Below are 19598 nucleotides of genomic sequence, written 5' to 3' on the forward strand. Positions count from 1 at the left end.
TATCATAGTACACTAAAATTCACATTTGGTCTTAAATTTATTTTGCACTGGTCTATTTGTGATTTTTGCCAATTCCCCCAGGACCTATCTATCAAGAATGTTGTGTGCTTATAGCAAAGTCATAAAACATTATCCAAATTCCAGCCTTGGAGCAGATTATTAGAGATTTAAGCATTTCTGAGTGCTGAGAATGGTACCTGAGACAATTGATAGAAATACTTTGACTAACCTTACATGTAATCTAGGTCTTGCAGAAGACAATGGGCTTTTGTTATCAGATCCTTACTGAGCCAAATGCTGACCCTCGTAAGAAAGATGGTGCTTTACATATGATCGGTTCTTTGGCTGAAATTCTCCTAAAAGTAAGCATAACAAATCTGGCGGTTCTTTTTGTTCTTTTTTTCCCCTCCTTTCCTTTTTCACATAGAGTGTCTTTACAAGAAATGAGAATAGCTCTTTCAGTTTACAAGTTTCTCAGTGATAGCCAGTTTGTTTTAAAGCTCTTAAATGTAACTGTTTTGATTTTTGTTGTCAGCTTAATGACACAAGTTTTATTAGGTCATGTTCAAGTTCAGGTTATTGTTTTAAGTTCCTTTAAGTCCTCTGCTTCTAGTTAGAATTACAACACCATTTCCTGCGCTACACTTAACTACATTCCCCTTTTTTGTGGAAGGAAGGGAAAAAAAATCCATCCAGTGAGAGGCTGTTGATTTAATGAGATCTTTTCTATGTATAGAAGAGAGGAAATAAAATTAAATTAGCAACCTTGCTTGATTATAATAGTAGCAAAAAAGATGCAGGGCATGGACTTGTATTTGAACCACGATTCGGAAAAGTTACCTTGATCACTTTGGTTTTTAATATCAGAGTAATGTGCTGCCAAGCAAAAGGTGTCTTGGAGTCAAAAAATGACAGGGGGAAAAAAAAGAGTCACCATTTTGACTGAAAATTATAAAAGTCCATGTAGGATCCAAGTTTAATTACTAATTTGGGACTTCATTTTTTCTTAATGGACTTCAATAAAGGGAGGAATTAGAAGTCTGAGGGGTTTGTTACGCTGGTCACACTTATGTGTAACTTTTTACTGGATTAGAAATTCATTTTTATATGAAGTCTAAAACTGATGTGTTTCTCTTCATATTCTGATAGAAGAAGATATATAAAGATCAGATGGAATATATGTTGCAGAATCATGTGTTCCCTCTCTTCAGCAGTGAGCTGGGTTACATGAGAGCACGGGTAAGGAACTGTAAGATTTACTGTTAAGATACACTCTTTGTTCCAACTGAAGAGTTCAGGAATAATCTTTAGATTTTTCCCTCTAACAAATGCACTCCTTTCTGCACCTTTCCTATTATGCTTATTTCACAGTTCAATCAGTATCAGTCTTTATGTGTGATTATAGATAGCTACTGTGTAGTTTTAAAATGGCTGCAGAATTGTGTGCATAGTTTTCCATCTGTGTCTGGTGGTACTGTCTATTTGTGTTCTGCATTTAGACTGTACTGCTCACACAAAACCTGTGGCCAAATATGAACTTGAGAACATAGTACTGGTCTAGTGATGTCTGAAAGACAAGCCTCCCACTGGCCAGCCTCCACACTCTCGAACATCTTAATCTGTTAAAAAGTTTTTCACTGTCTTAATTCAACAGTAGTTGGACTTCAGATTTAATAATTTGTGTAGGTTATGGGTATACAAGTAGTCGATAATCCTGTTTGTAGGCTTTTGTCGTGGTTTAAACCCGGTTGGCAGACAAGCACTAAGCAGCCACTCACCTTCCTCCACCCAGGGGATGGGGGAGAGAATTGAGGGGGGTGTATGTAAGTTAAGGAGACTCATAGACTGGGATAAAAACAGTTTAATACTTGAAATATAATAATAATAATGAAGAAGAAAAACCAACAACCACAAATGGGTAATGCATAATGCGATTGCTTACCACCCACCAACCAGTTCCTGGCTAGTGATCCCAGAGAAGAGAAGATCCTGAAACTACAATCCTGGAAGTGAGAGCCCCCTCTTCCTGGCCAATCCTCCTCTATACACTGAGCATAACCTTATATGATATGTAATATTTCATTGGCCAAGGTGGGTCTGTTGCTCTGGATCTGCTCCCTCCCAGCTATTTGTACACCTGCACATTGGCAGGACATGGGAAGTTGAAAAGTCCTTGATTTCTTAGCAACAGGTGAAAACATCAGTGTATTATTAACAATATCTCGTACTGAAACACAGCACTATTCTAGCTACTAGGAAGAAAAATTAACTCCATCCCAGTCGAAACCAGGACAGTTTTGTAACTCTAAATTTGTTCAACATCTTTTTTTTCAGGCTTGTTGGGTTCTTCATTATTTTTGTGAAGTCAAATTTAAGAGTGACCAGAATCTCCAGACAGCTTTAGAACTCACAAGACGGTGTCTGATAGATGATAGAGAAATGCCTGTGAAAGTGGAAGCTGCAATAGCACTTCAAGTTCTGATCAGTAATCAAGAGAAAGGTAGCCCTCTTCCTCAAAGCTACAACAAGCTTTAGTGGGATAGGCATTAATATTGCAATGTTCAGGGAGAATTGTTCTCTTCTTTCCCAGTGTTAATTCTTGCAATTGTACTTCGCAATCACTTACTGTAAATTCTAGCTGGAAAAATTTATATTTTTTATAAATAACATTATCGCAACTTCATGGTACCATAAATCCAGTTTTACAGCATCTAATCATTGATCAGAAATAGTGGCAGTATAAGCATATCTGTCTCAGCATGCATTCATTCATGTTAAAATTAATTACAAAAAAAAAAAAAAAAAAAAAAAAAAAGGTTGTCTTTATCCTGGCAGGCTTTACATGCTTAGTATTCCTGAAGCTGGCATAAAAGCCACAAAGCAAACATAAATTCTATATCAAATATTCGGCTAATTTGACAAAAATGTTTTTGTACCCATTCTTGTTCAATTAAATTTGTGTTGATAAATAATCTGGCATTCCATAAAGACTGTAGAACTCCAATTTTCATACTTCAGTTGTGATCCTCTTGGTATGCATTTTTATTTAAAAATTGTTCGACATGTTAGTATTGCTATAATGATTTATACTAGACATGACTTTGGCATATTAATGCCAAAGCACTAAATATTAATGAAGTATATATTGATTTTCTTATACTGATACTGTACTTTTGTAAGAATATAAATTCAAATATTTCCACTTGCTTTACAGCTAAAGAATATATTACTCCATTCATTAGACCTGTAATGCAAGCTTTACTTCATATTATAAGAGAGACTGAAAATGATGATCTTACTAATGTGATTCAGAAAATGATCTGTGAATATAGTGAAGAAGTTACCCCAATTGCAGTAGAAATGACACAGCATTTGGTAAGACTTTCTAGTGACTTAGGAAGATGTTTACTATGTGAAACATTGGTATCTGAAATTAAGATAGTTTTCCATCAGTCAATAGCTGTTGTTACTCTACTATGCTTAAATGCATTAATACAAGTAATTTTCTTCTATATTTAGACTGTTTTTTCTCAAAAGTGGTTTCATAACATGAACTAAATGGAAATATCGAATAACAGTTGTAGAAATGTTTGAGAAATCTTTGTACATATTTTCTCCTGATAGTGTTAATGAATTTTGGTAGCAGATTTTAGGCAGCCTCTACAATGTGACTTGGGTTTTCTGTTTTAAAATGGGAAATTAAAGAGGAGATTTTTAAATAAAAATTTGCTGTGAGAATAATCTTATGTTGTATGTAATGTGAAAATAAAATTGAATCTGCAGGAGAAATTCAGAGCTTGAATGGCTGTATCTATCAAGTTGTACTAATTGTTTCAAGAGCAGAGGCCAGCTCAGTGCTTCCCTGTTAAAGGCCTTTGCCTTGGAGTTAACACTAAATTGTTTGTGTGTCCTCTCTGGGAATGTCTGCAAAGTTGTCCAGTCTAGTTCAGCTACCAGTTAAACCTTGTGTCATAAAAACTTCTAGAAAATGTATTCTTTTGCATGGGAAATAATGTCATTTATCTTTTTATTTGTGAATGGATAAAGGATGACAGCTCAAATGGCTTAACATTCAAATTTTATCAGTCTTGAAAACAAACTCTGGAATGGAGCAGTCACCTTCTAATATTCTTACACATTTTCTTAGCAGAAGTTCTCCTTAAATTATATAGAATACCAGACTTGCACAATTGTTTTTCATCTCCAAGCATGTCCTCATTAAATGACATATGTATGGGTTGTTTTGCTATTACATGCAGGCAATGACATTTAACCAGGTGATACAGACTGGACCAGATGAAGAGGGCAGTGATGACAAAGCAGTGACAGCAATGGGAATCTTGAATACTATTGATACACTTCTCAGTGTAGTTGAAGACCACAAGGAAGTAAGTAAAAATTACTTCGAAACTCACAGGCATATACGTATAGTTTAAATTTCAAAGTCTTTTGTAGTTCAAGTGTTCCTGACATTGTTATCTGAAAAACTGTATTTTCAGCCAAAAATATTTTAAAACAGAAAACAGTGAAGTACTTTTCATGCAGTGAAGTTGTAACGGAGTGGGTCAAGTTTCTAACACAATACATGTGGTAATAGGGTTGCCACAGTATTTTCCTTAAGAATCCAGGTTCTTGTTCAAATAGGCAGAAGCAATTTGTCTTCAATAGATGGAACTCTGTCAGCTCATCTGGAAAAACTCATCTGATTTCATGAGGTCTGCCCTTCAAAGAAAATAGATAAAACTTAGGTTAGCTCTGAACATTGACACTGCTGACTTAGTCTGCCCTCTGCAGCAGAATCAATGTCTGTAAATACAGCTGTTGTGGCTATGATAAATGATCGGGTTTTTTACCTGCCTAATCTGCACTACAGAATTCTCCAGGGTGATGAAAACTTTTGTTATTTAGTTTTGTTGTACTGAATGAAGTAACTTCTGTCCAGAGTATAGCTTGTTCAAAAGATGCTATTCCTGATTAAAATCCTTCTTGACAAAGTTAGCTACTGTTTTTTGATAAACACTTTGTAGTTTTTTAGTGACTGAACAGTTCAGTAATAAATTGTACCCTCAGGGCTCTGAAGGCTTTACTAAGGAAGCAGGATAATACAAATTCTGAATGTCCAAGGGTGGAATCCTGTGCTGCCATGCAATAAACCAAGGACCTGTTCGGCTCATTTACTTGTTGCTAAAGCTGCTCAGCAAGCTTTCCATGTACTTGTTTTTGTCAGCAAATTCTTCCTATCTAAATTAAAAATTTGTGTAACAATATGCTATTCCTGAGGAACTCAATTGTAAAATGTTGATCAGTAAATATTTAAATTTGGCAACATCTCACAGAGGATGACCAGTGTTCCAAGAGATAAGGTATTTAGCTGGTTAGTTTCAAATCCTGTTCTGCATACCTAAGACCAGAAACTCAACACATATTTGTCCTTATGCAAGGTAAGTGCCCTAAACAGGTTAATGACTGTTTTGTTAGCTGTTCATGGACTAATAAATACTAACTGGGAAGTGTCTGAATCTGTAGGCCAGCATTTAGACTGATTGTCCACATAGCATATGAACATCCTAAGCTAGGTTTGGGACGTGGTTTTGTATTTGTTTTTCATTTTCATTTTTTGAAATTTTACTTTTCAGGAACAGCAAACACTTCCTGCAATTTCCATTGCTTACCCTTTTGATACATACATTTACTTACCGTGTTTTAATGGGACTGAACTGTTGCATAGGGTTACTGTCAGGCTTTTCTTTATAAAGGATTCCCTATAGTGAGATTCTTCCAATATTCAAAGATTATTCCAAAAGCTGCTCTTACTAAAAGGTATCTTACAAATCCTTAGCTAAGAGTTCTGCTTTTATACATGTAGTGCTCTAAAATGTGAGAAGTTCTGAATTGTTTTTAGGAGACTATATTGTATAGATAGAAACTGTTTTGAGTAATTTTATTTTAAAATGTGTTTAATTTCAACTCTAGAGTATTGACAACAGCCATAAATCTCCTTTTTTCAGATTACCCAGCAGCTGGAAGGGATCTGTTTGCAAGTGATTGGAACAGTTTTGCAGCAGCATGTGTTAGGTATCTGTACTTTTGTTGGCTTATTTTTTTGAAGTGTATGGGATTGGCATTAAATTTACCTAGATTCTGTTTGTTTTAGAGTTCTATGAGGAGATCTTTTCTTTGGCTCATAGTCTGACCTGTCAACAAGTTTCTGCACAAATGTGGCAGCTTCTTCCTCTTGTCTTTGAAGTCTTTCAGCAGGATGGCTTTGATTATTTTACTGGTAAGTAATACAAATAAATCAGAAAGCCAAAAGGTTTCATATGTGATTTCAACCATACAATGAATTACATCTTGATTGAAATGTTAGGAGAACACTGAAGTGAGGTTATGCTTGAAGTATTTTATTCTGCTGTTGCTGTAACCAGACTTGTTTTGCTAAGGTATCTATTACTACGTGCACATTTACCTTGATAAACGTTAAGCAGGAACTTTAATTAACTTATTAATATATAGATTTCAGCCTGATTTGAACAGTTTGTGTAATAAAACATACAAACAATCTCTAACTGTGATCATTCTTCTTTTAATACAGACATGATGCCTCTCCTGCATAATTATGTTACTGTTGACACAGATACACTTCTGTCAGACACAAAATATCTGGAAATGATCTACAGTATGTGCAAGAAGGTAAGTAGATTCCTTTGTGATAACAAACCCTGTGATCTCTGAAGTAATACACTGTTAAACTGGGTACTTTTTTATACAACAGCAGATTGTGAAACTGAGGAGTTTTGATGTCTGCTCTTAAAGCATTATGCTATTTAACATCCTCTGTGATTCCACAAATTACTGGCTTATTGCAGAAAAGTTTAAAGAGGTTGCATTAAATTTCAGATACATGCTTTTGCTAAAAGGGAAAAATAAATCATACACAACAAAAGCAGATTAAGCAACCCAGGTTTTTGTGCATGCATGTTTTGTGTAATACACTTTGTGCATATGGGCATGCAGAACACATGTATGCATATTGCAAAAGGTAGATGGTTTCTTTGATCTGAGATTTGTAGCCTTGCTATGACTAGGATACCACATACCATATGTATGCTAAAGGTCTTAAATCTATTAGCTAAAAGAAGTGGAGTAGAGGTGGAAATGAGACGGATAGGAATGGGAAGTTATTTTCCTAGGTTCATGCCAAGTCAGTGATGAAAGCTGGGAGCAGAATGTTATGACTCAGTCCAGGCACTTTTGGGCAGTGTTTCTGTATTTTTAACTTAGCTTCTCAGCTCCTCTGTATCACAGGTAGCTGCCAACTGGGCTTTCATTGTCCAATCAATATGTAGAAAACAAAGTCTTCAGGATGTTAGCCCTGTGTGAGGAAACGAATACTTCTTTATAAGACAGTGTTAAATTTTATAATCTCTAATAGTAATCTGTGAGGATTTCAGTTTTCCACTTCTGGATATCATGTGTTGTATCTGTATAAGAGCTATGGTGAACTGTCAGCTACCCTGCCTGTGGTATTTCCTGAGTAATTATTTTGAAGATATTTAAATAGTATTAGTGAGTAACTCTTGCCAGCCTTTATTTGAAAACAAGTTGCAACCAGGCTAATTGTAAATGCTTAAACATTTTCTATATATATAAAAAAGAAAATCAGCCTGTTATAATCTCTCGATGATTAGTCTTTTATTAGCTGAGCACAGTGAATCTTCAGGTTTTGGGTATTGCATGGTGTCCCACTGGATATCCCAAATTTGTAAGTTTTTACAAAATTCAGTACATGAATACATAAGAAAATTTTTTTGTGTATAGAAAGAAACCTTTGCAAAATGGCAGCTAATGCTTATACAGTTACTGTTGTAAGCTCTGCATCCCTAGAGTTACTGAATATTTATACATGTAGATTAGCTTTACCTGCATTCAGCAGTGTTTCAGTATAGTTTGATACTGAGCCATTGCTCTAGATTTGGCTGCTTCACTGATAGATGTTTATATTAGCATTGTAATAGAGTGGGTAAATTTATATCAGCTTTTCAAAGTGAAGTAGTATATAGAAAATAACTTCATAAAGGAATATCATCAACAGTATTTGTTATTTATCAGGTCCTTACAGGAGTTGCTGGAGAAGATGCAGAATGTCATGCAGCAAAGCTGTTAGAAGTAATTATTCTTCAGTGTAAAGGGCGTGGCATTGATCAGGTTGGTAACAACTTTGGTTAATATAACTAATATTTTTAAAATATTTTATTCTTAAATATGGATTGTTTATGTATTACCATGAGTTCTGTTCCAAGAAGTTTGCATAGTATGACCAATAATCCTGTGTTCTACTTCAGAGTTACTCAGTTAACAGCACTGCAGAGATAGTTACTGCACACTTTGTCCCCAGAACTCGGGATACTTCGAAACTCAGGTGTTTTTGTAAATCTGGAAGAGGACTGTTTTAGGAACATCTTGGTTCTAAAAACCGATCAAGTATATTCTAAGTTAATTATAGTGAATATTTAATCAAAATTATTCAATCTGTCAAGTTAATAGCCTTTTAATAAATAAGAATGTAAATGAAGTTCCTAGGATTTCAATTAATGCCGTAGAGGAACCAGGGACTTCATTATGTACATATGGAAGTTGGAATTTGAGAGGTGAATTTGTGTGCTTCTGCTGTGTACATGACAAGCACTGTATAATAGCTGTTCAAACATTTTTTGCATGCTTTTTAGTACTTAAGGATATGGTCCCCAGTAACTTTAGTTTTTACTTATTTGAAAGAAAATTTTGTATAGCAATTTTTTTTTCAGTGTGGCGTCTCTGAACAGACTAATCCTTTGTTTCTTGGGATGTTAGTAACATCTCTTGATTTTGTTGTGAATAGTAAAAAAGACTACATTGTTTTTTCTGGGCTTCCTATTGTACACATTTCCTCTATTCATTTTTAAAACACAAGATTATGGAACCAGGAATTGCGTCTAATGTGCATTATGTCACAAAATTCATATGCGTGGAGTAGATGAAATCTTTTCACTGTTTCATTTCATCTTTATATGACTTTTGCTGGCAACTAAAAAATATTCCCACTTTATGCCGTATTTATGCACCAGACTGGTTTTATGCCATTTCTCAACTTTAGTGTGAAATCCAAAACTACAAAATTTACTTTTGATCACTAAATTTGTAACGGTTCTCACTCTTCAGTGCATACCCTTATTTGTGGAAGCTGCATTAGAGAGACTGACCAGAGAAGTGAAAACAAGTGAACTGCGAACAATGTGCCTCCAGGTTGCCATAGCTGCTTTGTATTACAATCCTCATTTACTATTAAATACATTGGAAAATCTTCGTTTTCCCAATAATGTGGAGCCTGTCACTAGTCACTTCATAACACAGTGGCTTAATGATGTGGACTGTTTCTTGGGGTAAGTGTTTCTAATTTTGAAGACTGCTCTCTGTGATACAACTCTGTATTACCTGCTTGTAAAGCATAACAAAACTGGCAACTATTTTACTCTTTTGTTTTGTAGACTTCATGATAGAAAGATGTGTGTACTTGGCTTGTGTGCTCTTATTGATCTGGAACAAATACCACAAGTTTTAAATCAGGTTGCTGGCCAGATCCTACCAGCTTTTATCCTTTTATTTAATGGGTTGAAAAGAGCATATGCCTGTCATGCAGAGCATGAAAATGACAGTGATGATGATGATGAAGCTGAAGAAGATGAGGAAACAGGTATGGAAACTGAAACATGGCTGTTTGTATTTTTCATTTTTTTCTGATGGAGATGCTGAGTTCCTTTGTGTAATTCTTCAGAGTTCCCTAATTCGAAAAATCAAAAGCTGCTGTAGAACACTGGACATATTTTAACAACTTTTAAGTGTATCTGCCTTACATTCCAATCCCTCTTAAAAACTAACTTCCTAGGCTGAGTTTCTTTAAAGTCACATCAAGCTAGCTTTTGTGTGTGGATGCTGTCATTGCTGAAAGGAATTACAACCCCAGGGCACATTTCCCATTTGAGTGAGGGGTCAGAGTCAATGGAAGGGGTTTCCAGGAATCCTTCAAATCCCTTGTACAGTTTGGACTATGTATTATAAACTGTCCCATGAGATGCTAGTGTTTTAGCTGTGTATTGAAAAAAAACAGTTCCTGGGATTTTTTTTTTTTTTTCTGGACTAACGTCATCATCTACTTCATCAGCCTTTATAGACTTTCTTTTTCATACAGTCATTCACAAACTTTCACATCTTTTGTCATCTTCTTCATATAAGTTCAAAAGAAGGTACAACTTCCCTGTACTTCTTTCTTCCACCTTTCCCTATATTCTATTTAAGCTTTTAGATCTTGTTCCCTATTTGACCTTTCCATCCTCAGCCTGGTGTCTTTGTGAATGACTGTTTGGAACAGTTTTCCACACTTAAGGAACACTCTAAGGAATATCTGTTGGTTTTCATCAGTCTACTTACAGCCCAGTTTCTTTTTGATCCCTGATGTTGAATTGTGAACTCTCCAGACGTAATTATATATCATTCATACTATTACATTTTGTATTTCGCAAGCGTTCTTTTCAGCAGCCCTTTTGAATGTGCCTTTGAAAGCGTGTTCATCAAATTATTTCAAACTTTTTTTGGAACACAAATACTGCTTTGCTTAAAGTTTCATTAAATGCTGTTGCAAACTATCTGCATATACATTTTTCAATATACACTTCATGGCAATAAAATTTTCCTTTCCCACTTAAACAATTGGTGTGAGGGAAGTGTCTGGGGGAGGGGGAGGGAAGACCATGGCACAAGGTGAGGAGTTAAATGAGCTTTCCCCTTTCTAGTCTGCACCATACTATTACCAGTTCCATTGCCTGTTTTGTATAATCAGCCATCTTCCTAAAGAGTTGTTCTTACTATTCTTGAGAAACTTTTTTTGTGTGTGATATTTAATTCAGAGGAATTGGGGAGTGATGAAGATGACATTGATGAAGATGGTCAAGAGTATCTAGAAATTCTAGCAAAACAGGCAGGTGAAGATGGAGATGATGAAGACTGGGAAGAAGATGATGCTGAGGAGACTGCTTTGGAAGGGTATTCCACAATTATTGATGATGAAGACAACCCTATTGATGAATATCAGATATTTAAAACAATTTTCCAGAGTAAGTAACTTTATTTCCTTTGCTGGCCAACAAGTTATATTTAACTTAATATTAGTGTAAACTAAACCATTGTAAACAGTTATAAACTCGAACCTGTTGAAAGCTTCCAAACGGGCTTTCCAGTATGTGCTTTGAACAAGTTCTTTCTTTGGAGAGGGGAAACAATCATTAAACTTCCAGAGCAGTGGGAGAAGCTTGAATTAACTTGTGGTGGGAGGGGTCAGGTTGTATTAGTGTTTTTTAAATGTCTTGAATTATGTAACCCTAACAGATTATTATTCTGAATAAAATGGTAGTGAGTTAGTAAGCTTTGAGTTACAGAACATTTTAATGAACACTTTCCTTTTGCTTATGTTTTTTCTCTTGCAGCAATTCAGAATCGTAACCCTGTGTGGTACCAGGCTTTGACACAGGGTCTTAATGAAGAACAAAGAAAACAATTGCAGGACATAGCAACTCTGGCAGATCAGAGGCGGGCAGCACATGGTATTTTTCCCCCTTTATACCATTAATAGCTGCTTTTGCTGTTTGAATGCTGTTTATGTGCTCAAGAAGCGTAATACAGAAAATGCCTATAATTCAAGCCTGAGAATGTCTTCATCAAAGCAGGGTTGGTTTACGCTCCAGAGATGTTTCGAAGATCTTAAGATTGTTAGGTCACAAAGCCTCAATGCACAAATTGTATGGCATACCACAGGTGTAAGGAATAACAGAAAGGTCTTAATGAAGTGACCAAGTAAATAAAAGCATATTTGTCATAATTGCTTGGATTTGAAAACAATTGATTTGATTATCTGAAGGCAGATGAACTCTAGATATGGTAACAACCACATTAAGAGGCTGATAAATTCTCTCCTGATGTGACCTAGTCCAGCTGGGATAGACAATGATTCTATGGGTGGGAAAATACCAAATTATGGAAGTAGTATCCATTTGTAAAGCTACATCATTAAGCCTACTAAATAATTCAGACTGTTATTCTTAAATACAGATTTAAAAATATAGAAAGTGGGCAGATCTTCAGTTTCATTTTTTTGTTTTGCAAGTTTTCCTAGGTGTTTGAGAGTAAGTCAATATAGATCACTTCTTAAAGTCAAGGCTGAATTTTGAGTTATCAGTCCAGTCTCACATCCTGCATCTTACTGAGTAATTACTACCAGGTGTTTAAAAATAGAGGCTCAGAAACCTTTCAATAAAAAGATTGGTAGTAAGACTGCACATTTTAGAAGTCACTTTTGTCAGAGAACAGCCTAAATTACCTCACAAAGCTTGTACATGCCCACAGTGATCTGTTTTTAATGGTTATAAAATAGTTTCACTGTGACCCGTCAAGCACCAGACAGCGCGCTGATGAGATAGTGTACTGCTTGTACCTTTTATGAAAAAGAATGTTCTCTCAGCTGCTTATTCATGGAGCAAGCTAGGTTCAGATTATGAAGTTTAACTTGAGCAACTCGATCCTTACAGGAAATTCTTGCATACTATCAGACCATACTGATACTCCATTTAGGCTACCTACCACACATGAGGACATCCTGCTAGACGGATCTGGAATAGAATTATCTCTTATTAATGTCGCTAAGAAGAATTTCCATAAACTAAGAGATTTGTCCTCTGGGTACTATGGAACCAGGAGAGGACAAAGTGACACTCCCCAGGTCATGTTATCCCCTGTCCTTCATCAGCCATGACAACATTTTTCTGGCAGTTTCCAAAGAAACAGAGACAAAATGCAGATCCTCTAGATAGTACGAGCTGTCCTGTATTCCCAGAAATAGAGAGATTGCAACTATTTTGAGGTAGGAGAAAACTCTCTGGCTGAAAAGAAGACATTAATAAGCATTGTTATCTTGAGCTGGAAGTAATACAAACTTCTTAATTATCTAGGTTGTAGTAAAGGTAGATAAAAACAGAATTTTTTTGTGTTTTTATAGAAATGTCTAGATAGAAATGTATAGGTGGAAGTAGACATTTCTATCTGCTATTTACCAACCTAATTTTCAGTTGTCCATATATTAGAGTTTGTAAAAACCAGTCTTAGAGTAATCTTGGAAGGATGGAATATGCAGCTAGTAAAACCAGACAGCTTAACTATCACTGTTAATTACAGTGATGAATACGTGGACCTCAGATGTGTAAAGATCTTAAGGCTTGGCTGAAAATGAAAAGTGATATTGGTAGTCTTCTCTGAGAATTATGTTATATGGTTTAGTAACCTGAACTCCAAATTATCTGCTTGGGTATGGGATGGAAATGCGTATATACTAAAAAGTATGTTTCTGGTGTTTCAGTAGCTAATCCTGCTTATATTGCTGAATTGAGAGCGAAACTGAAAATTTAGCTAATGTATGTGTACTGCTTTTTTGTACGTGTTCAGTTATTGATTTGACTCAAAAGTCTATTAATGTTAATCAGAAAGAATTGGGTGCCTGCTAGCAAGTTTAGAAGTTCAGCATTCATTCAGGTCCTGTTTCTGAAATGTGAAAATTACATACTTGTGTCCAAAAGCCTAAAGGGTGGGCTTTTTAAAATATAAATTCATTTAAGCATAGCTATAACAATACTGAGAAATTCAAATACATAATTAGTCCATCTGTTGTATGGGGCCTGGCACATTTCTACTTTGGGTGCTGATTACTTTCTTGGGTAACCTCAGGTTAAACCTGTATCTGAGAGTCTCAGAATGGTCAGTCACAAAATCTTAATCTGTCTTCCCCCTTACGCACACACTAAAAATCTTCCTTCTGTTTTTTGTTTTGTTTTAGAATCCAAAATGATTGAAAAGCATGGAGGATACAAATTCAATGCTCCAGTTGTGCCAACTTCATTTAATTTTGGAGGCCCTGCCCCAGGAATGAATTGAGTTACCACTTTTCCTGCTACTGTGTGATTGTAGTGAAGAGCTTGTGTTCCTCCCAATAGTGGTTCCAGAACTGGTTCATGTTATCTACAACTCACTCTAAACTAATTGATAAATAGATTGGACAAAAGCCCCCAGAAGTGGGACCTGATCATGCAACCTAATACTGGAAAGCAAACCAGAGGTTTTTTGAAGATAGGAAGAATCTGAATTTAAAGCTTCAAATGACACACTTTGGAAATCGGAAATCAAGAGGGGATGTCATGAAGGCAGCTTTTCTTTTTCTGAGGAAAAAAATAGGCATGGGCTGCAGGACTATTAAAAATGTCTCATTTACAGTACAAGCTAGAAGGCAGACTTAATTTTTACACCCATGGCGGTATGAGTATTTGCCCAATTTAGTTCCCTTTTCTCCCCTCCTACTGGGTGTTTATTCTTTTAATGTAAATAAGGTAATCAGATAGCCTTACTTAATCTTCATCATTTCCATTTATCAAGATTGTTCATATGTAGAATATTGGACACTCAATGTAGCACTACATAACTGATAAATCTGTAAATGAATTAGCACTTTCATATTGAAACAAGCCTGCTAGCCTATGTACAAAAATAGCAAAATGTTTGCTGTTTATAAAAAATAAAAAATGAGGGATGTATTGGGGAAAATAATTTCAAGTTATTAATTTAAAATGAACTAGCCGTTTTGTACCTGGTGACTTTGTGGTGCAGTCACCTCTGGTTGTGACTTGAATTCGGTTATGTAAAAAGGGGTTAGTGATATTTCATTGCTGCTAAAAAAAAAAATAGCAACACCCTCCGTGTCCTTTGTTTTTCTTAAAGATCTCACTGTACAAGGTAAAATTTGGATACAAATGTGTACTGTAAGCACTGACAAAAAAGTTATCTTCTCTAAACCAGGTAAATAAGATGTGAAATTCTGCTCTTAAGAGTTAATTGAGGTGTATGGATGAAACATCTATATATGCAATCTGTTAAAAATACAACAACTTAATTTGGCTAATCTGAGCTATGATCTATGAATGCAATTGTTTCCCCTAATTTTGCAAAATAATATTTTTCAGCACGTGGTAGTGCAAGTGCACTATTCTTACATTTCATTCCCCCTCTTTTTGCACTCCCAGCATTAGTGTGTGCTGTTGTCTGCCTGATCCAGACAGTGTATTTGAAGTTTTGCCAATCTTTAATTTTTGAAGCCACAATTTTCTTCCTTCAAAGTTGCTATAGTAACTAGTATTTTAGCTGGAGATGCAAAATACAGTTCCCTCTGGGACCACTATTAAAACCACTGTTTGAAGAAGCCAGCAGGGAGATGCTGTGAATGGGTTGGCTTAAATGCCCCCTTTTTCTTTTCTAAAAGCAAAAATCCATAGGTTTTTGATCTTGCCTTGAGATCATTGGTGTCAGGCCTTTTAAATCAAATGTTTGTGGGTTGTTTGTTTTTTTTTTTTTTTTTTTCTTTTGGCTGTTTTTATATAAAAATGTCACCTGCTGTTACAACTGATATTAAACAAGCTACCTTAATTTAATGTAAGCCTCCAAAATTTAAATACAGGTTAAAAATAAACTGAGTTTATATCTGTAAAAATGAAATGCACATATATATATTATGATACTCAAAATGCAGTCTTCAGAAAATTGGCTTGTGTGGTGTGTTTTTTTGCATCAGCAGAGTAGCAGGAATTGGTGGTTTGGGGTTTCCTTGATGAGCTGACCAGCACCATGCTCTGCCTTCCATTTGTTGCACAACCGCTAGCGCTTCTCTGGGCAGGTGTAATGGGTTTTTCCAGTCCCTCCTCCCTGGTCTGCCTTTCTTCGGCAAATACATTACCTGCACACAGAGTGCTAATGTGAGAGACTGAGCCAGGACTATAATGCCACGTTGCCCTATCCGAATACCAAAGGGATACTTTAAAAGCAAATTGTGGACTTAAAAGGATGGATGTTGTACCTGATGTGAAAAAGCCTAAAATATTAAGCCTTGAATCGGAGTATCCATTATAGTAGTGGTACGAGAGCCACGGTAGTACTTCTGAATCTTTAGCTGACTGGCCAAGTACATATAGCAGAATTGTTTCTGGGTTGTTTTTTTTGGGGGGGTTTTGTTTTTTGTTTTTTTTTTTTTTTGTAAATGTGTAACTCATGAGCACGTACAGATGTACTCTGGCCTCAAAATAACCTCTAGACAAGGTTTTATTTTTGTAGAAAAGGGTGACAGACATAATTACAGCATGCCTTTTCCCGTGTATTCCTTGACCTTGAAAAATGCCCAGTTTGACACAAATAATGTCTGGACATCTGCTTGTTAGGTATCTGCTTATTTTGTTATGCATCCCAAACGATGTAAGAACCTTTTAGGACAGATGAGAGACTTCTGCCTCATGGCTGGAGGTGTGACAGAGCAGCAGTGAGAAGGCTCTATATACAAAGCAGATAGAAAAAAATTAGGGGAAAATCACCAATTTAGTGCCATTGTCATTTCTGGAACAGCTATATTTTTCAAGTCACAAGTCAAGGGAAGAATTTTATTTTGGTGTGAGGAATACAGTCTTACTTCAAGGGTGCTTTTCTGTGTCGCTAGACTGGTTATCAAGGAGCATCTTTTTTAAGAATGGATCTAGACCTTCACTTTCCTTTGCTCCAAGAAATGTATTTATATAAATTGCAAAACAATTTTGCATTGTTGTTGGTGGTGATAGTGCATTTTGTGATGCAATATATCAATTTCAGTGATACACTTATGTCAAATTTAAAATCGATCTTCCTCTTAGAACTTGCACTTACCCATTCCACGTTCAGGGATAATGCAACTCTAAAGGAAGAGCTGGAAAATTTAAAGCCTCTGTTTTTTCTATTATGGAAGATCTCCTTGGATTAATAAACATCTAAAGCAAATCCTTATCTTCACTTATTTCGGTGTGGTGTTTTGAATGTAGCTGTGTTCTTACAGTACTTGGGATTCCTGTTCTCGTTAACCTAGCTCTACGGTTTGTGTTTTCCTCTCAAATATTTCTTCAAGCAGTAATGTTAGGCACAACCACAGTTATCTTAACTGTTTTAAATACAAAAGGCTTACGTCATATGCTGTTTTTTAAAATGTCTATGTACTAGGTAAATTTAATACCCTTTTTTCCTGAATCATTTTAAAAGAATTATTAATAGGCATCAGCATAGTACAGCAACGCTCTGTTCAAATTCCTTGTAGCCAAGAATTAGTGCAAGATTCAAGACTTCTGCAGTGGATTAATTAAGAATACCCGACAATAAACATGCAGATGGTTTTAACCGTGCCTACTTACTGATATGTGCTAAATTTTATGGATTTTTATTTTACTGAAGGAAATTTCGTCCTCTTGCAACTACCAGTTCTTGAAGAGTATCAGCATGAAGTTTCTCAGTGCATTTTATCTTTGTATGCTTTTGTCGAAGTTCCCTTTCAGTCCCTCCTTACACGTCCTTTTTGTTGCTAACCATTTTTACCTCCTCAGCCTGAATTTGTCCCTCCATAACTCCCTGGAGATGCTGCTCAGAAACTAAGCACTTTGTACTTAGGCAGTTCCTACTGCAGGCGGTCATAGCCCTGCTGATGCTGTGTGTGTATTCAGCACTGAGACCCTCAGCTGCATCCTCTGGAGTTTTGGCAGGGGAACTGATGCGAAGGCCAGCAGCGCAGCCCAGGGACGGCTCCACGGGGGGCTGCAGGCTCCCTGGGGTAAGGACGAGGTTCCAGTCAGTGGTAGACCCAGTGTTGCCTATGTATGGGTTTTGACTTAACAGACAATGGTCAAGTTCAGGTAATGCTAGTTCAAACCTTGTACGGTGGTTAAGACTTCACCAGTTTTCCAGGACTTGGGCTGCTAATTAAGTTTTTATCTTTGGTATAGGATCAGCAGTGGATGAACACTGCTTCTGAAAATCTACGCAGAAGTGGGCATTTTGTTTATTTTAAAAAACATAGTTGGGAAGGGCACTACAGGTCTGTATTTTTGTGCGATACACTTGAAAGTTTTAACCTGAAAGCAGTAGTTAAAAAAAAAAAGGAAGAAAGGCTTATCAAAATTTGTGAACAGCATGGAAGGTCCAAGGCTCTCTAATTATAGTTACGCTGTCACAAACTATAGAAGAGCTGAGTACCTTGATCTGGGTTCTTCTCTTCCCTCTGCTCTGTGGGACCTTCCACATACCCAGAACGAGTAATGTGGAAAAACTTAATTTGTCTTGTAGTGTGGCACTCATTATGAATTACTTCACAATCAGTATGTGATTTATTTGACTTAAATGGTGTGACATTGCTTTGTACATTTCTGCATTTTACACCTAGGCATTCTCAGATGCTGATGCTTGAAACAGAAAACACTTCTGAAGGGCGAGTCCTGAGTTGTAGCATTTGACAAAGAGGTTTAAAAGTAAGCTATTTATAACATGAAGGAGTTGGTATACCCAAAACAGAATTTTATCTTGGGTATTTTGCAGTTACTGTACCTCAAATCAAACTGACTGCTGCAACTTGTATTTTTGGCAGAAGTTATCAATGAAGAGTCAGAATGAAAAACTTTAAGAAAGGAAAAGTGCTCTGTATTAGGCCTGTTTGGTGAGTAAGCTATCTTTGGCTGCAAGAATTTAGAACTATTATTCTGGCGTTTCGGGCAAAAAACCCCTTCAATGCTTTTGCATCTGTCACATTCATAAAAGTGAAGCAAGCCCTATAGAGCTGGGCCTACTGTCCTGTCAACGGTGATAGCTCATGTTAATTGCAGGTGGGTCGTGAAAAATCTGAAATAACTGTAACACCCTTTAATTACCTGTCCAGCTGTTGGTTGACTTTTAGACGTTTCTGCATCTAAAAATCACGTGAGGATAAAGATTCTCAAGTCTAGCTTTAAAAACAGAGCCCTTACCCGCAGGGGCTGGGCTGAAAAGGCTGCGTAAGGCACTGCGCCTGGCCGCTGGAGAAGGGCAGGATGCTAGCTCCTCCAGCCCCGTCTCGAGCAGTCTCCGGGCAAGGGCTCCGCTCCCCGGCTCTCTTCCAGCGGCCTCCATACCTCCCTCCGGTCCCACGCACCGCCAGCCGCGGACCCAGCGGGAAGCGCCGGCGTCGCTTGTGGGGGCCGGGGCCGGTGGGGCAGCCCGCGGCCCAGTCAAGAGCCCCGCTCTGGGTGCGCCCGGCGGCCCAGCTCCAGGCGCCGGCCGCAGTGCTGGGGGCGGCCGCCTCAGGGTGCGCCCGGGACCCGGCGCTCCCCTTCCTCGCCTCCTCCCGCCCCGCGGCCTGCGGCGGCCCCGAGCGCGCTTGCCACTGAGCGCCCTCCCCGGGGAAGGAAATGGCGGCCGCCGCCCGCGCTCCTCCGCTGACGCACAGGCGCCTCGCTCCCCGCGGCACAAAATGGCGGCGGCGGCGGCCCCGAACCCAGCATAACCGAGACGCCATGAAGCTGCGGGGCGGGGCCCCGGGCGTCTAGCCAATGGGCATTGGCGCGGGGCCTGGAGACGGCCAATGGCGAGCGGAGGCGGTGACGCACGGCGCGGCGCGCCCAATAGGAGCGGCGGGAGCGCCGGGCGCGAGGCCCGCCCGCGCG

General features: G+C 37.6%; 1 protein-coding gene and 1 non-coding gene across 2 annotated transcripts in view; both read left to right on the forward strand.

Annotated features, from left to right (window-relative positions):
• The window catches only part of IPO7 (importin 7), a 39527-nt gene extending 22601 nt beyond the window's left edge, over positions 1 to 16926 (forward strand). The window contains exons 12-25 of the mRNA XM_033006808.2: positions 246 to 362; positions 1150 to 1239; positions 2335 to 2500; positions 3215 to 3375; positions 4260 to 4388; positions 6009 to 6075; positions 6155 to 6280; positions 6593 to 6690; positions 8110 to 8205; positions 9199 to 9419; positions 9525 to 9730; positions 10941 to 11147; positions 11517 to 11633; positions 13913 to 16926. Coding sequence (XP_032862699.2) covers positions 246 to 362; positions 1150 to 1239; positions 2335 to 2500; positions 3215 to 3375; positions 4260 to 4388; positions 6009 to 6075; positions 6155 to 6280; positions 6593 to 6690; positions 8110 to 8205; positions 9199 to 9419; positions 9525 to 9730; positions 10941 to 11147; positions 11517 to 11633; positions 13913 to 14010 — 1899 coding nt within the window. The 3' untranslated portion in view covers positions 14011 to 16926. The remainder of the gene's footprint in view (positions 1 to 245; positions 363 to 1149; positions 1240 to 2334; positions 2501 to 3214; positions 3376 to 4259; positions 4389 to 6008; positions 6076 to 6154; positions 6281 to 6592; positions 6691 to 8109; positions 8206 to 9198; positions 9420 to 9524; positions 9731 to 10940; positions 11148 to 11516; positions 11634 to 13912) is intronic.
• Positions 1434 to 1615, forward strand: LOC116965103. The gene has a single exon (XR_004409158.1). It is a non-coding gene; the product is annotated as a small nucleolar RNA SNORA23 (small nucleolar RNA).
• Positions 16927 to 19598: the final 2672 nt, after the last annotated feature.

Source organism: Tyto alba, unplaced genomic scaffold (genome assembly GCF_018691265.1).
Source record: "Tyto alba isolate M040663 unplaced genomic scaffold, T.alba_DEE_v4.0 Super-Scaffold_8, whole genome shotgun sequence".
NCBI lineage: Eukaryota > Metazoa > Chordata > Aves > Strigiformes > Tytonidae > Tyto > Tyto alba.